Raw genomic sequence first — 13588 nt, forward strand, 5'->3', positions numbered from 1 at the left:
TGTGATTCACATAGTCAAAGGCTTTGACATAGTTAATACAGCAGAAGTAGATGTTTTTCTGGAACTCTCTTCCTTTTTCGATAATCCAGCAGATGTTGGCAATTTGATCTCTGGTTCCTCTGCCTTTTCTAAATCCAGCTTGAACATCTGGAAGTTCACAGTTCACATACTGTTGAATCCTGGCTTGGAGAATTTTGAGCATTATTACTTTGCTAGCATGTGAGATGAGTGCACCTGTGCAGTAGTTTGAACTTTCTTTGGGATTGCCTTTCTTTGGAATTGGAATGAAAGCTAATCTTTCCCTGCCACTGCTGATTTTTTCATATTTGCTGGCATATTGAGTGCAGCACTTTTACAGCATCATCTTTTAGGATTTGAACTAGTTCAACTGGAATTCTAGCTTTGTTCGTAGTGATGTTTCCTAAGACCCACTTGACATCACATTCCAGAATGTCTACCTCTAGGTGAGTGATCACACCATCATGATTATTTGGGTTGTGAAGATCTTTTTTGTATAGTTCCTCTGTGTATTCTTGCCACCTCTTCTTAATATCTTCTGCTTCTGTTAGGTCCATACCATTTCTGTCCTTTATGGAGCCCATCTTTGCATGAAATGTTCCCTTGGTATCTCTGATTTTCTTGAAGAGATCTCTATTCTTTCCCATTCTGTTGGTTTCCTCTATTTCTTTGCACTGAGGAAGGCTTTCTTATCTCTCCTTGCTATTCTTTGGAACTCTGCATTCAGATGGGTGTACCTTTCCTTTTCTCCTTTGCTTTTAACTTCTCTTCTTTTCTCAGCTATTTGTAAGGCCTCGTTAGACAACCTCATCGACAACTAGGTCAGTCGTTTGTTCCTTTTTATTGCTGTGAGTGGTTTTTCTGTGAATATACCACAGTTTGCTTATGCATTATCTTGTTGATGGACATTTGAGTTATTTACCCTGTGGTATAGAATAGCTTTTTATTGTTTATTTTATATGGAGAGTATATCTGTTAATCTCAAAGTCCAAATTTGTCCCTCCCATCCCATTTCCCCTTTGGTAACCCATGAATTGGTTCCTATGTCTGTGAGACTCTTTCTGTTTTGTAAATACGTTCATTTGTATCATTCTTTTTAGATTACACATGTAAGTGATATCATGTGTTATTTGTCTTTGTCTTTCTGACTTCACTTAGTATGATAATCTCTAGGTCCATCCATTTTTCTGCAAATGGCATTCACTTTTTTAATGGCTGAGTAATATTCCACAGTATATATGTATTACGTCTTCTTAATCCATTCATCTGCTGATGGATATTTAGGTTGTTCCATGTCTTGACTGTTGTAAATAGTGTTGCTGAAAACACTGGGGTGCACGTATCTTTTTGAATTAGAGTTTTCTTCGGTTATATGCCCAGGAGTGGGATTGGTGGATTGTATGACAGCTTTAGTTTTTTAAGGAATCTCCATACTGTTCTCTGCGCTTCCCAGGTAGCACAGTGGTAAAGAACCTGTCTGCCAATGCAGGAGCCTTGACTTCTTAACCTCCAAACCTTGAAATAGTACTTGGCTGTATTTGTTTAGGTGTTTTTTAATTTCTCTCAGCAGTGTTTTCTAGTTTTCAGTGTACAGGTTTTTCACATCTTTTATTAGGTTTGTTCCTAGTTATTTGTTTAAATTATGTAAAAATAAAGTCGGACACAACTGCACAACTGAACTGAACCAGTTGATTTGTGTGTATTAACCTGGAATCTTGCAATCTTGCTTATTTTTTAAAAAATTTATTTGGCTGTATTGCATTATTGTTGCACACATGAGATCTTCATTGCTTCCTGTGAGGTCTTTGTTGCGCCAAGTGGGATGTTTCATTGTGGCCCACGGACACTCTAGTTGTGGCCCCTGGGCTCCGCAGTTGTAGTGCACAGGCTTAGTTGCTCCATAGCACGTGTGATCTTAGTTCCCAAACCAAGGATCAAACCCGCATCCCCTGCATTGCAAGTTGGATTCTCAACCACTGGACGTCCAGGCAAGTCCCTCTTGCTAAGTTTATTAGTAGTTTGATTGTAGATTAAAATTTTTTTCTATGTACACCATCATATAGCATCTATGAGTAGATATTTTTGCTTTTTCTTTTCCCTTTGTTTATGACTTTTTAATATCAGCTTATTACAATGGCTTGAATCTTGAGTACAGTGTTGAACAGAGTAGTGAAAATAGACATCTTTTCTTGTTTCTGAACTCACTCAGGTATTACCTGTAGACTTTTTGTATAAACTCTTTTTCAGATTGAGGAAGCTCTCCTTTTTCCTTAGTTTGTTGAGAGTTTTTTTGTTTTAAATCATTAGGTATTGAATTTTATCAGATGCTCTTTGGGCAGCATCTTTTGAGATAATGTTTGGTTTCTTTTTGTCTTTCATTCTGTCATAATTGATTTTCACATGTTAAGTCAACCTTGTATTCCTCACATAAATCCACTTGATCAAGATGTATTATCTTTTTCATATACTTCTAGATTTGATTTTCTAATTTTATTAATGATTTTTGTATTGTCTGTAAGTTTCTTGTAATGTTTTGTTATCAAGGTTATTCTGGCCTGTGAAAACAAATCCAGAAGCGTTCCTTCTTCTTTGAAAGATTTTTATTAAGGCTAGTATTTCATCAGTGAAGCCATCTGAATGTAGTTTTCTATGTGAGATGCTTTTTAATGATAAATTTAGCTTTTTAAACTGATAGCAGCTATTCAGGTTTTCTGTTTCGTTTGGTTTGGAAACTAGGTTTTTAAACAACTATTTCATCTAAGTTGTTAAATTCATTGGCATATTGTCATAATTTCCTTTAATTCCTTTTAAATGTCCATAGGATCTGTGGTGATGGTTTCTCTCTTGCATTCTTCATGTTGGTAATTTGTTTTCAGGCATCATTTTTTGTATCTCCTCTCTAACTTTTCACATCTACATCATCCTTTCTGGTTAGGACAGCGCCTAAACTTTTGGTAGGACTATTAAAGTAACCTCATACTAGCCTTCCTGTTTATAGTCTGTTTCTCTGTATCCCAGTAACCTAGTTACAGACGGTAAGATCTTTCTAAAGTATAAATGTAATTAAATCTTTCCTGGCTTGCAACTTTTTAATAGTTTCCTAATACCTTCCAAATAAAAATCTAAGCTCCTTCATATGGAATACAAAATCATTATTGATAAGATATCTATTTCTCTGAGTAGAATCCTGTTTTTCCCATGTATTCTTTACCTTTTCATCTCTCCCTGCAAGCCATAGGGAGCCATACTTCACTGACTTTCTAGTTGATCTAATTTGTCACTCATTATCTTAAAATTGAATGCAGCATTTAGATGTGATATGATCAATACTAAGTAAGCAAAAACTGTTTCCTACTTCTCCTTTGCTGAGATTATTGTTAATATCTGCTAGGTATGAGCTCAGTATTTATTTGACATAATACCTTTTATTCTGTGTATCTTTACTTTCACAGCAAAATCTAGCTGCAAAACATTATTTTTAGCACACTTTCAATTTTGCTATTATCTCAAAACATATTGAGATAACATGTATCTATTTGCTCTAGCCAGAATACCTGTCAAGCCAGCTACTTGATCCCCCTCCTCCCTGCACCAGTGGTGATGAGTTTTACCTCTGCTGAATAGCCTTAGTGTTGATATTGAGTAATCACCCAGATGACTGGATGGTTTATATTTCTATATAGTACTATTTCACAGTTCACAAAATCAAGAGACATTCCTCTGAAACTGGCTAAAGCAGTTGGTTTGGAGGTAAAGCAGTTGTTTCTTTTCTTGTCAGTTCTTCACTTCTTCACCCCCAAGGGAATCAGGATGTCCCATATTATGTTTGAAAGCCTAAAGCTTGTCAAACTTTTATTCTTCTGTTGAGTTTGAACGGGGGGACGTTATTAGCTCTGTCTTGATGTAGCAGGGGCTCTGAAAGTCTATTTGGATAACACTGAAGATTGGAGGAAATGTGACTCTGTCTGTGTTTTTTAAGCCCCTAAGGTAAGATCAGAAAGCGTCTGGGGCAGTGAGAGCCAAATAGTTGAAGTCATACGTTAATTATGGTCATGAATCATTTTTATTTTTAAAGTCTTTACCATTTGACAAGGTTGTTTGCATAGTACTAGTGAGTTTTAGGCAGCATTTTTCCCTCCTTTTAAAGTAACAGGTTATTTTGTTGATTTCTATTCTGGGTTGATAATGCGTATCAAATTAGAATTCTGATAACATTTTTAGTAGAAATTGCTTGTTTCTTGCCAGAATGAATGGTCTTTAATTTATATAATTTTTCTTTTGAATATATTTTGAAGTTATAGAAAACTGTCACTTTAATCTTTTAACTCTTTCACTGATATCTGTTGTTGTTCAGTCACTAAGTCATGTCCAACACTTTGCGACCCCATGGACTACAGCACACGGCTTCCCTGTCCTTCACTGTCTCCTGAAGTTTGCTCTAATTCATGTCCATTGAATCAGTGGTACTATCTAACCATCTCATCCTCTGTTGCCCTCTTCTCCTTTGCCTTCAATCTTTCCCAGCATCAGTATATCAATATCAATAAAAATAATCAAAATTTGGGTACTGGACTTTTATATACAGGCATTAATCGACGTTCAGTCAGCAACATGTTTTGTGCTACATTCTGTGCTAAAGCACTGGGAATGTAAATGAAAAAACGTGTTCGTTTCTTTTTCTCAGAAGGATCTAGTAAAGAAATAGAAAAGGAAATAGACGATGAAAAATTTGGTTCTGTAATCTTTGTTAGTGTCTGTATGAGGCCGTGGATCCCCACAGAAAGAAGTACCTCTGCCTGTCTGGGATAATTGGGGAAGGCCTATGGAGGAGAATGTATACTTGAGCTGCCACTTAGTGGATTTAGGGGTGTTCTTGTCTGTTAAGAGTGAGGGAGACTTGTAGGCAGATAGAACAGCTCACTCAGAGGTACAGAAGGAGGAAATGTGTTTGGAGAGTTACTAGTCATTCAGTGTTGTTGGAGTTGTGTGTGCAAGGTAAGAAGAGCAGAAAATGAGGCTGGGGCCACATCACAAAGGGCCTTTCCTTGGTTTCGTATTTCTTTAGTCACCTTTATAGGAGAGTATTGCTCTCAAGGGAGTGTACACCTGCACACACAGAGCAAGAGTCAGTGGGATGGAGAATAGCCTCCTCTATTGGATTCCTCTGGGGTCTCAAGGAAGTTGCAAAAGAACTGATCTCAAGAGCAATCTCAGAAGAGTTGCTCCTTTTTAGATCACCTGAGAAGTCCTCACTAACTCGCAGGCAGTTTCTGAAAGTGCAAAATATGTCTTGATTCTTTTTAGTGCAAGGTGTCATAATAATAATGTTGGCAGAGGTATTGGTGTTATCAACTCCCTCACAAAATTAACATCCTCGTATATAGGGTAACTTTCAGGTTAGGAGAGTTCACCGGTTTTATTCATTTAAAAAACTGAAGTAAAACTTCCTTACAGTGAAATACTTAGATCTTAAGTTTAAATTCTGTGTGGTCCTGTGCATCTCTCACCTCAACCAGGAGATGAAGCATCAGATAGTTGCTTTATCCCCTTGGTCTCTCCCAGCCAGTCCTGCCTGACACATGCAACCAGCCACTCTTAACTTCTGTCATCATGGATTGCTTTTACCTGTTCTTGAACTTTGTTTAAATGGAATCATATATGTACTTTTTTGTTCCTGAGTTTTTTCACTCAACCTAATGTTTTTGAGGGTCATTCATATTGTTGTGTATATCAGTGTTGTGTTCCTTTTTAATGCTGAGTAGAATTTCGTTATATGAGTATATCACAGTTGGCTTATTAATTGTTTTGTTTGATGGACATTTGGATTGTTTGCTGTGAACTTTCTTATAAATATCTTCTTGTGAATATCTTTTTATATTTCTTGAGTAAATGGTAAGGAGTAGAAATACTGGGTCACAGGTTTGATGTTTGTATAACTTTATTTTTTTTTTTTTTGCTGATCACTGGACTTTATTAAGATGAAATCACTGATAATTACACAGAAATTACCTGCCTAAGCCAAAATCCTTGAGATTCACATGAACTTAGTTACACAAATAAACATGTTCAAAACCATAAGGAAATATCCCAATGCCCAGGTGATGAAGACTGGGGTGAACAAATCTCCACACTTATTTCAAGCTGTTAAACAGTTTGTGAGCCACACAGTGGTCCCTTGCATGCAAGAAGTCAAAGAGCTCCTCTGTGCAGTCCTCCTCTGTCTGTGACCTGGAGGATACACGCTCATCACAGAGCTCGAGCCGCTCCCGAGCCTTTACACATTTCTCCATCTGCTCGCATTGCTCTCTCACTGTTGTTAGGGGATCCACTAATTCCTCCTCCTCTTCTTCCTCCTCCTTGGGATCTCTGGACCCGGTCGTCCTCTAGCCCCATGTCTGGCTGCAGTGCTGGACTCAACACAAGCAGCAACAGCGGAACCTCTGATGTTTGTATAACTTTATAAGAAACAGTTTTCCAAAGTGATGACACTATTTTACCACCAGTGCATGCAGGTCCTATTTGCTCCACATCCTTCTTAGCATTAGGTGTTATTTTAATTTTAGTTATCCTATCAGGTATGAAATGGTGTTGCATTATGATTTCAATTTTAATTTCCATAACGACTAAGATTTTGAGCACATTTTCCTATGCTTATTGTCTTATATCTTACTGTTTTCATAATTTATTATTGGTTGTGCTGGGTCTTCATTGACGCATGTGAGTTTTCTCTAATTGTGATGCACGGGCTCCTCATTGTGGTGGCTTCTCTTGTCGCAGAGCACAGGCTCTTTTATATCTTCTTTTGTGAAGTATTTCACTCTTTTGCCCATTTTTAATTAGGTTGTCTCTTTGTTACTGATATGTAAGAGTTCTTTATATACTCCAGGCATAGTATTGATGTTTTGTAAGTATTTTCTCCTAGTCCATGGACTGCTTTTATATTTTCTTAATCGCATCTTTAGATGAAGAGATTTTTTAAATTTTGGCAATGCCTAATTTATTCATTTTTAATTTTATGGTTAGTGCTTTTGTGTCTTCTCTAAGAAATCTTTGCGTACCCCAAGGTTGCAAGAGTTTCTCCTTTGTTTTCTTCTACAGTTTTTATGATTCTAATTTTTATATTTACTATGATATTCTTGAGTTAATTCTTTTTATGCTGTGAGATTGGGAATGAAATTCATTTTTTCCCTATCCAGTGTTTCCAGGACCATTTGTTTAAAAAATTTTCCTTTTCCATTAGTCTGCCTACATTCCTTTGTCCAAAACCAATTGACCATACATATGTAGGTCTGTTTGCATACTCTTTATTCTGTTCCATTGATCTATTTTTTGATCCTTATAGTGAAATCGCTCAGTCATGTCCGACTCTTTGCGACCCCATGGACTGTAGCCTGCCAGGCTTCTCTGTCCATGGAATTCTCCAGGCCAGAATACTGGAGTGGGTAGCTGTTCCCTTGTCCAAGGGATCTTTCCAAGCCAGGGATTGAACACAGGCCTTCTGCACTACAGGCAGATTCTTTAGCAACTGAGCCACCAGGGAAGTCCAAGAATACTGGAGTGGGTAGCCTATCCCTTCTCCAGGGGATCTTCCCGATCCAGCAACTGAACCAGGATCTCCTGCTTTGCAGGCGGATTCTTTACTGTCTGAGCCACCAGGGAAGCCCATCCTTGATCCTTATACTAATACAATATTGTTTAATTGTGTAGCTTTATATAAAAGTAAGTCTTGAAATCTGGCAGATATCTCTTCTAGATTCTTTGTTTTTCTATGTAATTACTAGTATCAGCTTCTTAATTCCTACAAAAAGAAACACAGACACAAATAAAGCCTTCTGTGATTTTGATTGTAATTGTGAAATTATTGACCCACATACAGAAGTATAATTGAATATTTGTTGAACTTGTGTCTGTGACATTATTAGTTCTTGTAGTCGTTTTGTGGATTCCTAATGATCGCCGAAGAATGGATGCTTCTGAACTGTGGTGTTGGAGAAGACTCTTGAGAGTCCCTTGGACTGCAAGGAGATCCAACCAGTCCATTCTAAAGGAGATCAATCCTGGGTGTTCATTGGAAGGACTGATGCTAAAGCTGAAACTGCAATACTTTGGCCACCTCATGCGACGAGTTGACTCACTGGAAAAGGCTTTGATGCTAGGAAAGGTTGGGGGCGGGAGGAGAAGGGGACGACCGAGAATAAGATGGCTGGATGGCATCACCGACTCTGTGGACATGAGTTTGAGTGAACTCCGGGAGTTGGTGATGGACAGGGAGGCCTGGCGTGCTGTGATTCATGGGGTCGTGGAGAGTCGGACACGACTGAGCGACTGAACTGAACTGAACTGGACTGAATGATTTTCTACATGAAAATCATGTCATCTGTGAATAAAGAAAATTTGAACATTTTAAATATGTACATGTACACAAATTTTATAAGCTATATTTGAAGACAGATACCAAGAAAAGCACACACCCATAATTAAAGCAAAAAAATAAAAGCTCTTAATTTTTCAGTGTTCCTTGTTTCAAAAGGTCTGCTGCTTTAATTCAGTCTTCTTGGAATTATCGTTAATTTTTTTTTTTTTCTTTTTGGATACCCTTAAGTAATAGCCTTCATAGCAGTGATATTTTTTTAGTGCCTTTACTAGTGCAGTTAATATCTCTGGGCATCAAGTTTCCTATCTTTAAAGTGATAGGGTTCAATCAGATTATTTTCTGAGGTCTCTCCGATTCCTGTGAGTTCTTCATTTTAGCTCTCAATACGTCACAGGCAGCCAGGTGGGCCTGGAAAGGGTGTTTTTCGACCATACTGTGACCTGTGTCTCCCTGTTGTGAATGCACCGGAGGTTTGTGAGGCGGTCAGTCTGAGCTCAGTGTTCTGTTTCCCCTGGAAGCTTCGTTCTCATTTTGTTCCATTTATGCCTGTGGCTCTGGGTTGCGTTTATAGTTAACTCACTTAAATTTTTCTACAACTTTTATTTCCAGGCTTCATAGAGCCCAGTGTGCAATTAAACAGACTCAGGTAACTGTTCAGAAAATTGGAAAGGAAATTGAAGAAAAACTAAGACTCACATCTACAAGCAATGGGCTGGTAGGTTTTTATATATTAACATCTTTAAATTCCTTGATTTCTAAGTGTGATCATCATATTCTTCTCGTATTAATTTCTCTCTTTCTCCACTCCTCCAAAACCTTCAGGTAGTTTTTTGGGTTTTTTCCCCCTTAATGTTTCACTGAGACTTCTGTCAGTATTTAAATGTTAGAAATCAACTTTCACATCTGCTAATAGTGTAAGATACAAAGTGCCTTTTTGTGCTAATTGAAAGTTTAGATTACATACAGTTACTTAGAAGATAATCAAAAGCTATTTTAATAATGTCTCATAAATATGAACTCAAAACGGTACAGACACAAGCTGTATAATGAATGAAAAATAGCTGCAGAAGAAAAAAAAATAGACTAATCTGATTTTAAAATTTTAAAAATTATTTGGATTGAATTTAGTAAATTAGTTTATGGACAGTATTCTCTTTTGGGAAAGATTCTGTTAAAGAGATATTTTCAAAGAATAGAAATTCCAACCCAGATTTAAGATACTGGCATAATTTGGGGGTTGCTTTATACTCTTCCTAGTGGAATGAAGATTCTTTTTAAGTAGAATAGTGAGTATAACCAACAGATGGAACTTCTCTCGAAGTGAAGTCCCAGTGCTAATGATAGCTTTTGAAGAAATTTGTGTTGTGGTTGTGTGCTGCTGCTGCTAAGTCGCTTCAGTCGTGTCCGACTCTTTGCAACACTGTGGACTGTAGCCCATCAGGCTCCTCTGTCCATGGAACATCCAGGCAAGAATACTGGCGTGGGTTGCTGTGCCCTCCTCCAGGGGATCTTCCCGACCCCTGGATTGAACCTGCGTCTCTTACGTCTCCTGCACTGGCAGGCAGGTTCTTTACCATTGACACCACCTGGGTAGCCCATGCTATGGGTAATGGTACTTAAAATAAAACTCAAATCCTCAAATTAAGTCTGAAGGAAAAACCTTTAAGTTTTTGTTTGCACAAACTCAGTAATGTGAATAGGCAGTATATTCCAGCTGTCATTGACAGCACTACCAATTTGGCAAAAGCTCTTTATGTCCCCAAACAAAAGTCCCATTACCTGTAAGATTTGCCTGACATAATTATTCAGGGGATTAACTATAGAAAAGCAATTAACCTATACAGGTTTTCTTTCATGGAATTTGAAATTAATGGATGATAAAGTATTTAATCTATATAAAACTGATGATTTTGACCTATAAATGGCAGTGTCATGTAACTCAATCTAATATATAAAATGGCTAGTTCTGTACATATACATGGCCGGCATGCAAAATGTGGTAGCTGCAATAACTATGGTAATAATAGTTGTTATTCATATGACTTTTCTTGCCTGTGGAAAATCTTCCACTTTGGAGAAACTGTTAAACCTCCTCCTGTAACTGAGGCCCCATAAAGGGCCGAACTCCAGGCCACAAATATATTGGTGGAAGAGGAAAAAATAGCTAACTTTAATCCTTTCTATAGTATACAGAAATACCACATTTTTAGAACCTTTGTCTGGTGAGAAACTGCTAGGTTTTTTCTTATTTTCCTCTCCCAAGGCAAGACTGGGAAATTACTTATTTCATTAAGTGACAGCATATGCTTTGTCTCAGTATGGAAAAATGTATGTTTAATCCTATTTTTCTAAAATATAAGTGGTGACATGCAGAGCAAGGTGATAGAATGTAGGAGTTTAAAGAGCTCAAGTTCAGAGGTTCACTGTGTGTTTTTATGCAGCCTCGTCAACATAGAACAAAATCATGGAATTTTTGAACTGAAAGTGAACCTAGAAATCTAGTTCCTTTATAACCTCACTTAAAACCACACCCGACTAGTACATTCTGTTCCCTTCCTTCCTTTGATTTTCTCCATAAAAATACTACCGTTTAACATGCTATACACTTTCCGTGTGTATTTTATTTGTCTCTCTAAACTCTTTGAGGAGAGGGAGTTGTTGTTGTTGTTTTTTCTCGTCATGGCTGTATTTTCCAGTGTAATGGTGGACACACAGTAGGTGTGCTCAGTAAATATTTTTTTAATTTAAAAATGAATCTAGTGTAATATCTTTTTAAGGGACAGGAAAATGAGACCTAAAGAAAGTAAGCGACTTTCCTATGATCATTAGACAGAGTCAGAAATTTTGGTTTCCTTGCCTTTTTTTCAAGAAGTAATATTTGTTTGTTACCTACTGTGAGATTTATATGTAATAAATTAGAAGCCCTCACTATTACCTTTTTTCCTTCATTCCCTTTCCAAATTGGCCCAAGGTCTTTATTCTTCAAGCCAATCATTTTCAGTGTATAAGAATTAATTTTAGTCTAAGTATAAATACAGTCAGAAGGCATATTTGATGTAGAAAGAAATTAGATTACCTTCTAAGATCAAATATAATTAACTGTTAGAAGAAATTAGGTTCATACTTTCTGAACTTTGGCATCTTGTCATCAATGTCCAACATAATTTTGGTGGCACGTAATTATGTTTTTTAAGAAATTTCTGCTGTTATCATTTTGATTTTTTTTGCTTAAATGTTTTGGATTTTGTCAAATTGCCTTTCCTTCCAGATTTTCTTAATTTTAACCTTAATGTACCTTTTCTGTTCCAGAATCCCATCCAGAAAACCATATTGCTTTTACTAGTTATGCTTTGTTAGACTCTTTGGTTGTGAAAATTCTTCAGACTTTGATTTTTTTATGAGCTTGACAGTTTTAAGGATTACTTGGTCAGCTGTTTTATATAATATCCCTTGATTGGGGTTTGTCTGATGTTTTGTTGCAATTAAACTCGGTTCTAATGTCTTTTTTTGGTTCCAGTATCCAGTCCAGGACACCACATTTATTGAGTCATCATGACTTCCTAGGCTTCTCTGATCTTTGACAATTTTTTGTTCTTTCCTACTTTTAAATCATGACTAATCACTGCTGATAGTAACCTTGACCCCTTTGGTTAAAGGTAATGCCTCCTACGTTAATTCACTCTAAAGTTCTCTTTCTGTACTCAGTGTTTGGAAAGCAAGATCCTCAACCTGGCCTCCACTCAAGAAGAGGGGATTTCAGCTCCACCTCCTGGAGGGGAGACAGTCTTAACACATTATTTGGAATTCTTTGGAGGAAGATTTGTCCCTTCTTACCCCACTCATTTATTTATTTATTCAATCATTTAATCATCCGTATGGATTTTATCTATATATTTGATACTTTAGGTTGCAATCTGATACAGTGTTATTTGTTTTCTTGCTTCAGCTGTGGCATTGAGAGTTCTTTCCAGTTGGCTTCTATGTCTTTTTGCCCTCATCTCTTCTTTTATATTTTTTTGCTTTTTACAGCAGGTTCTTAATTTCTGGTGCTCTGTGATCCTGGTCTCAGCCATAGACTCAGCCATTTCTCCTAGGAGTCCTGTTCCTTTCACTGAATAATGGTATTTAGAAATAAGATCTGGGCACGGGTGTGCCATTGCAGCTGAGTTGTAACTGCTTCTAGGCCCTCTCAGTGGACAGAACTGGTATAAACAAATATCTGTCTCTCTATGTATTAAAATTAACATGAGTTGATACCAATAAACTCAAACTCCACAGAGTTTATTCTGGTCTTTCCCCTCATTGTGTTTATTGTAGTATCTTTTTCTGATAGTGAGAAACCATTAGTACAATTTATTTGCTTACTTTTTTATTCCTTGTGTACTTGGTAAGGAGGTCATATTTTTCCCCTCATTTTTAAGTAGGTTTTTGTCTTCATATGTTGTGGTTAAAGACCATGCGGGCATGTGTGTTTGTGTGTGTTTTTGGATACAAATCCTTTATCTGATATGTGTGTTGGGAATATTTTCTTCAAGTTTGTGGCTTGCCTTTTTTGTGTTCTTAATGATGCTTTAAAGAGCAAAAGTTTTAAAGTTTGATGAAATCCAGTGTATTGTTAAAATAGGACTTTTTGTGTTCTTTCTAGGAAATCTTTGCCTAACCCCAAGTCATATAAATTTTCTTTGGTGTTTTCTTCTAGAAATTTTACAGTTTTGGGCTTTACATTTAGATCTATGATCCATCTTAAGTTTTGTTTTTTTTTTTAATGAGTTAAGTGAGGTAACATTTTCTGTATGAATGTCTGGTTGATTTAGCATCATTTCTTGACCAGTTTTTCCTTTCCCCATTTAATTTAATAGAAAATTTGTCTTAAATCAATTGACTATATATAAGTACATTTATTTCTAGATTCTCAATTTTGATCCATTGATCTATATGTCTGCCCTTTACCAATACCAAACTCCCTTACTATTCTATTATTATATCTTTGTCATCTTAAAACCAGATGAAGTAAGTTCTCCAGCTTGGTTCTTTTGAACAATTCCCGTGGGTTTTCAGGTTCTTTGTATTTACAAGTGAATTTGAGAATCAACTTATCACTTGGTGTTCACTGGAAGGACTGATGCTAAAGCTGAAACTCCAATACTTTGGCCACCTCATGCGACAAGTTGACTCACTGGAAAAGACTCTGATGCT

General features: G+C 36.8%; 1 protein-coding gene and 1 pseudogene across 3 annotated transcripts in view; one reads left to right on the plus strand and one right to left on the minus strand.

Moving 5' to 3' along the window:
- UVRAG (UV radiation resistance associated) overlaps positions 1-13588 on the plus strand; it is a 323717-nt gene that overhangs the window by 138423 nt on the left and 171706 nt on the right. For all 3 annotated transcript variants that reach the window (XM_055423714.2, XM_055423715.2, XM_088843195.1), the window contains one exon: positions 9002-9107. In XM_055423714.2, coding sequence (XP_055279689.2) covers positions 9002-9107 — 106 coding nt within the window. The remainder of the gene's footprint in view (positions 1-9001; positions 9108-13588) is intronic.
- LOC148775644 (cytochrome b-c1 complex subunit 6, mitochondrial pseudogene) lies at positions 5995-8824 on the minus strand (annotated as a pseudogene).

Source organism: Moschus berezovskii, chromosome 14, assembly GCF_049115385.1.
Source record: "Moschus berezovskii isolate FMDL1 chromosome 14, NW_MosBer_1.0, whole genome shotgun sequence".
NCBI classification, from domain to species: domain Eukaryota; kingdom Metazoa; phylum Chordata; class Mammalia; order Artiodactyla; family Moschidae; genus Moschus; species Moschus berezovskii.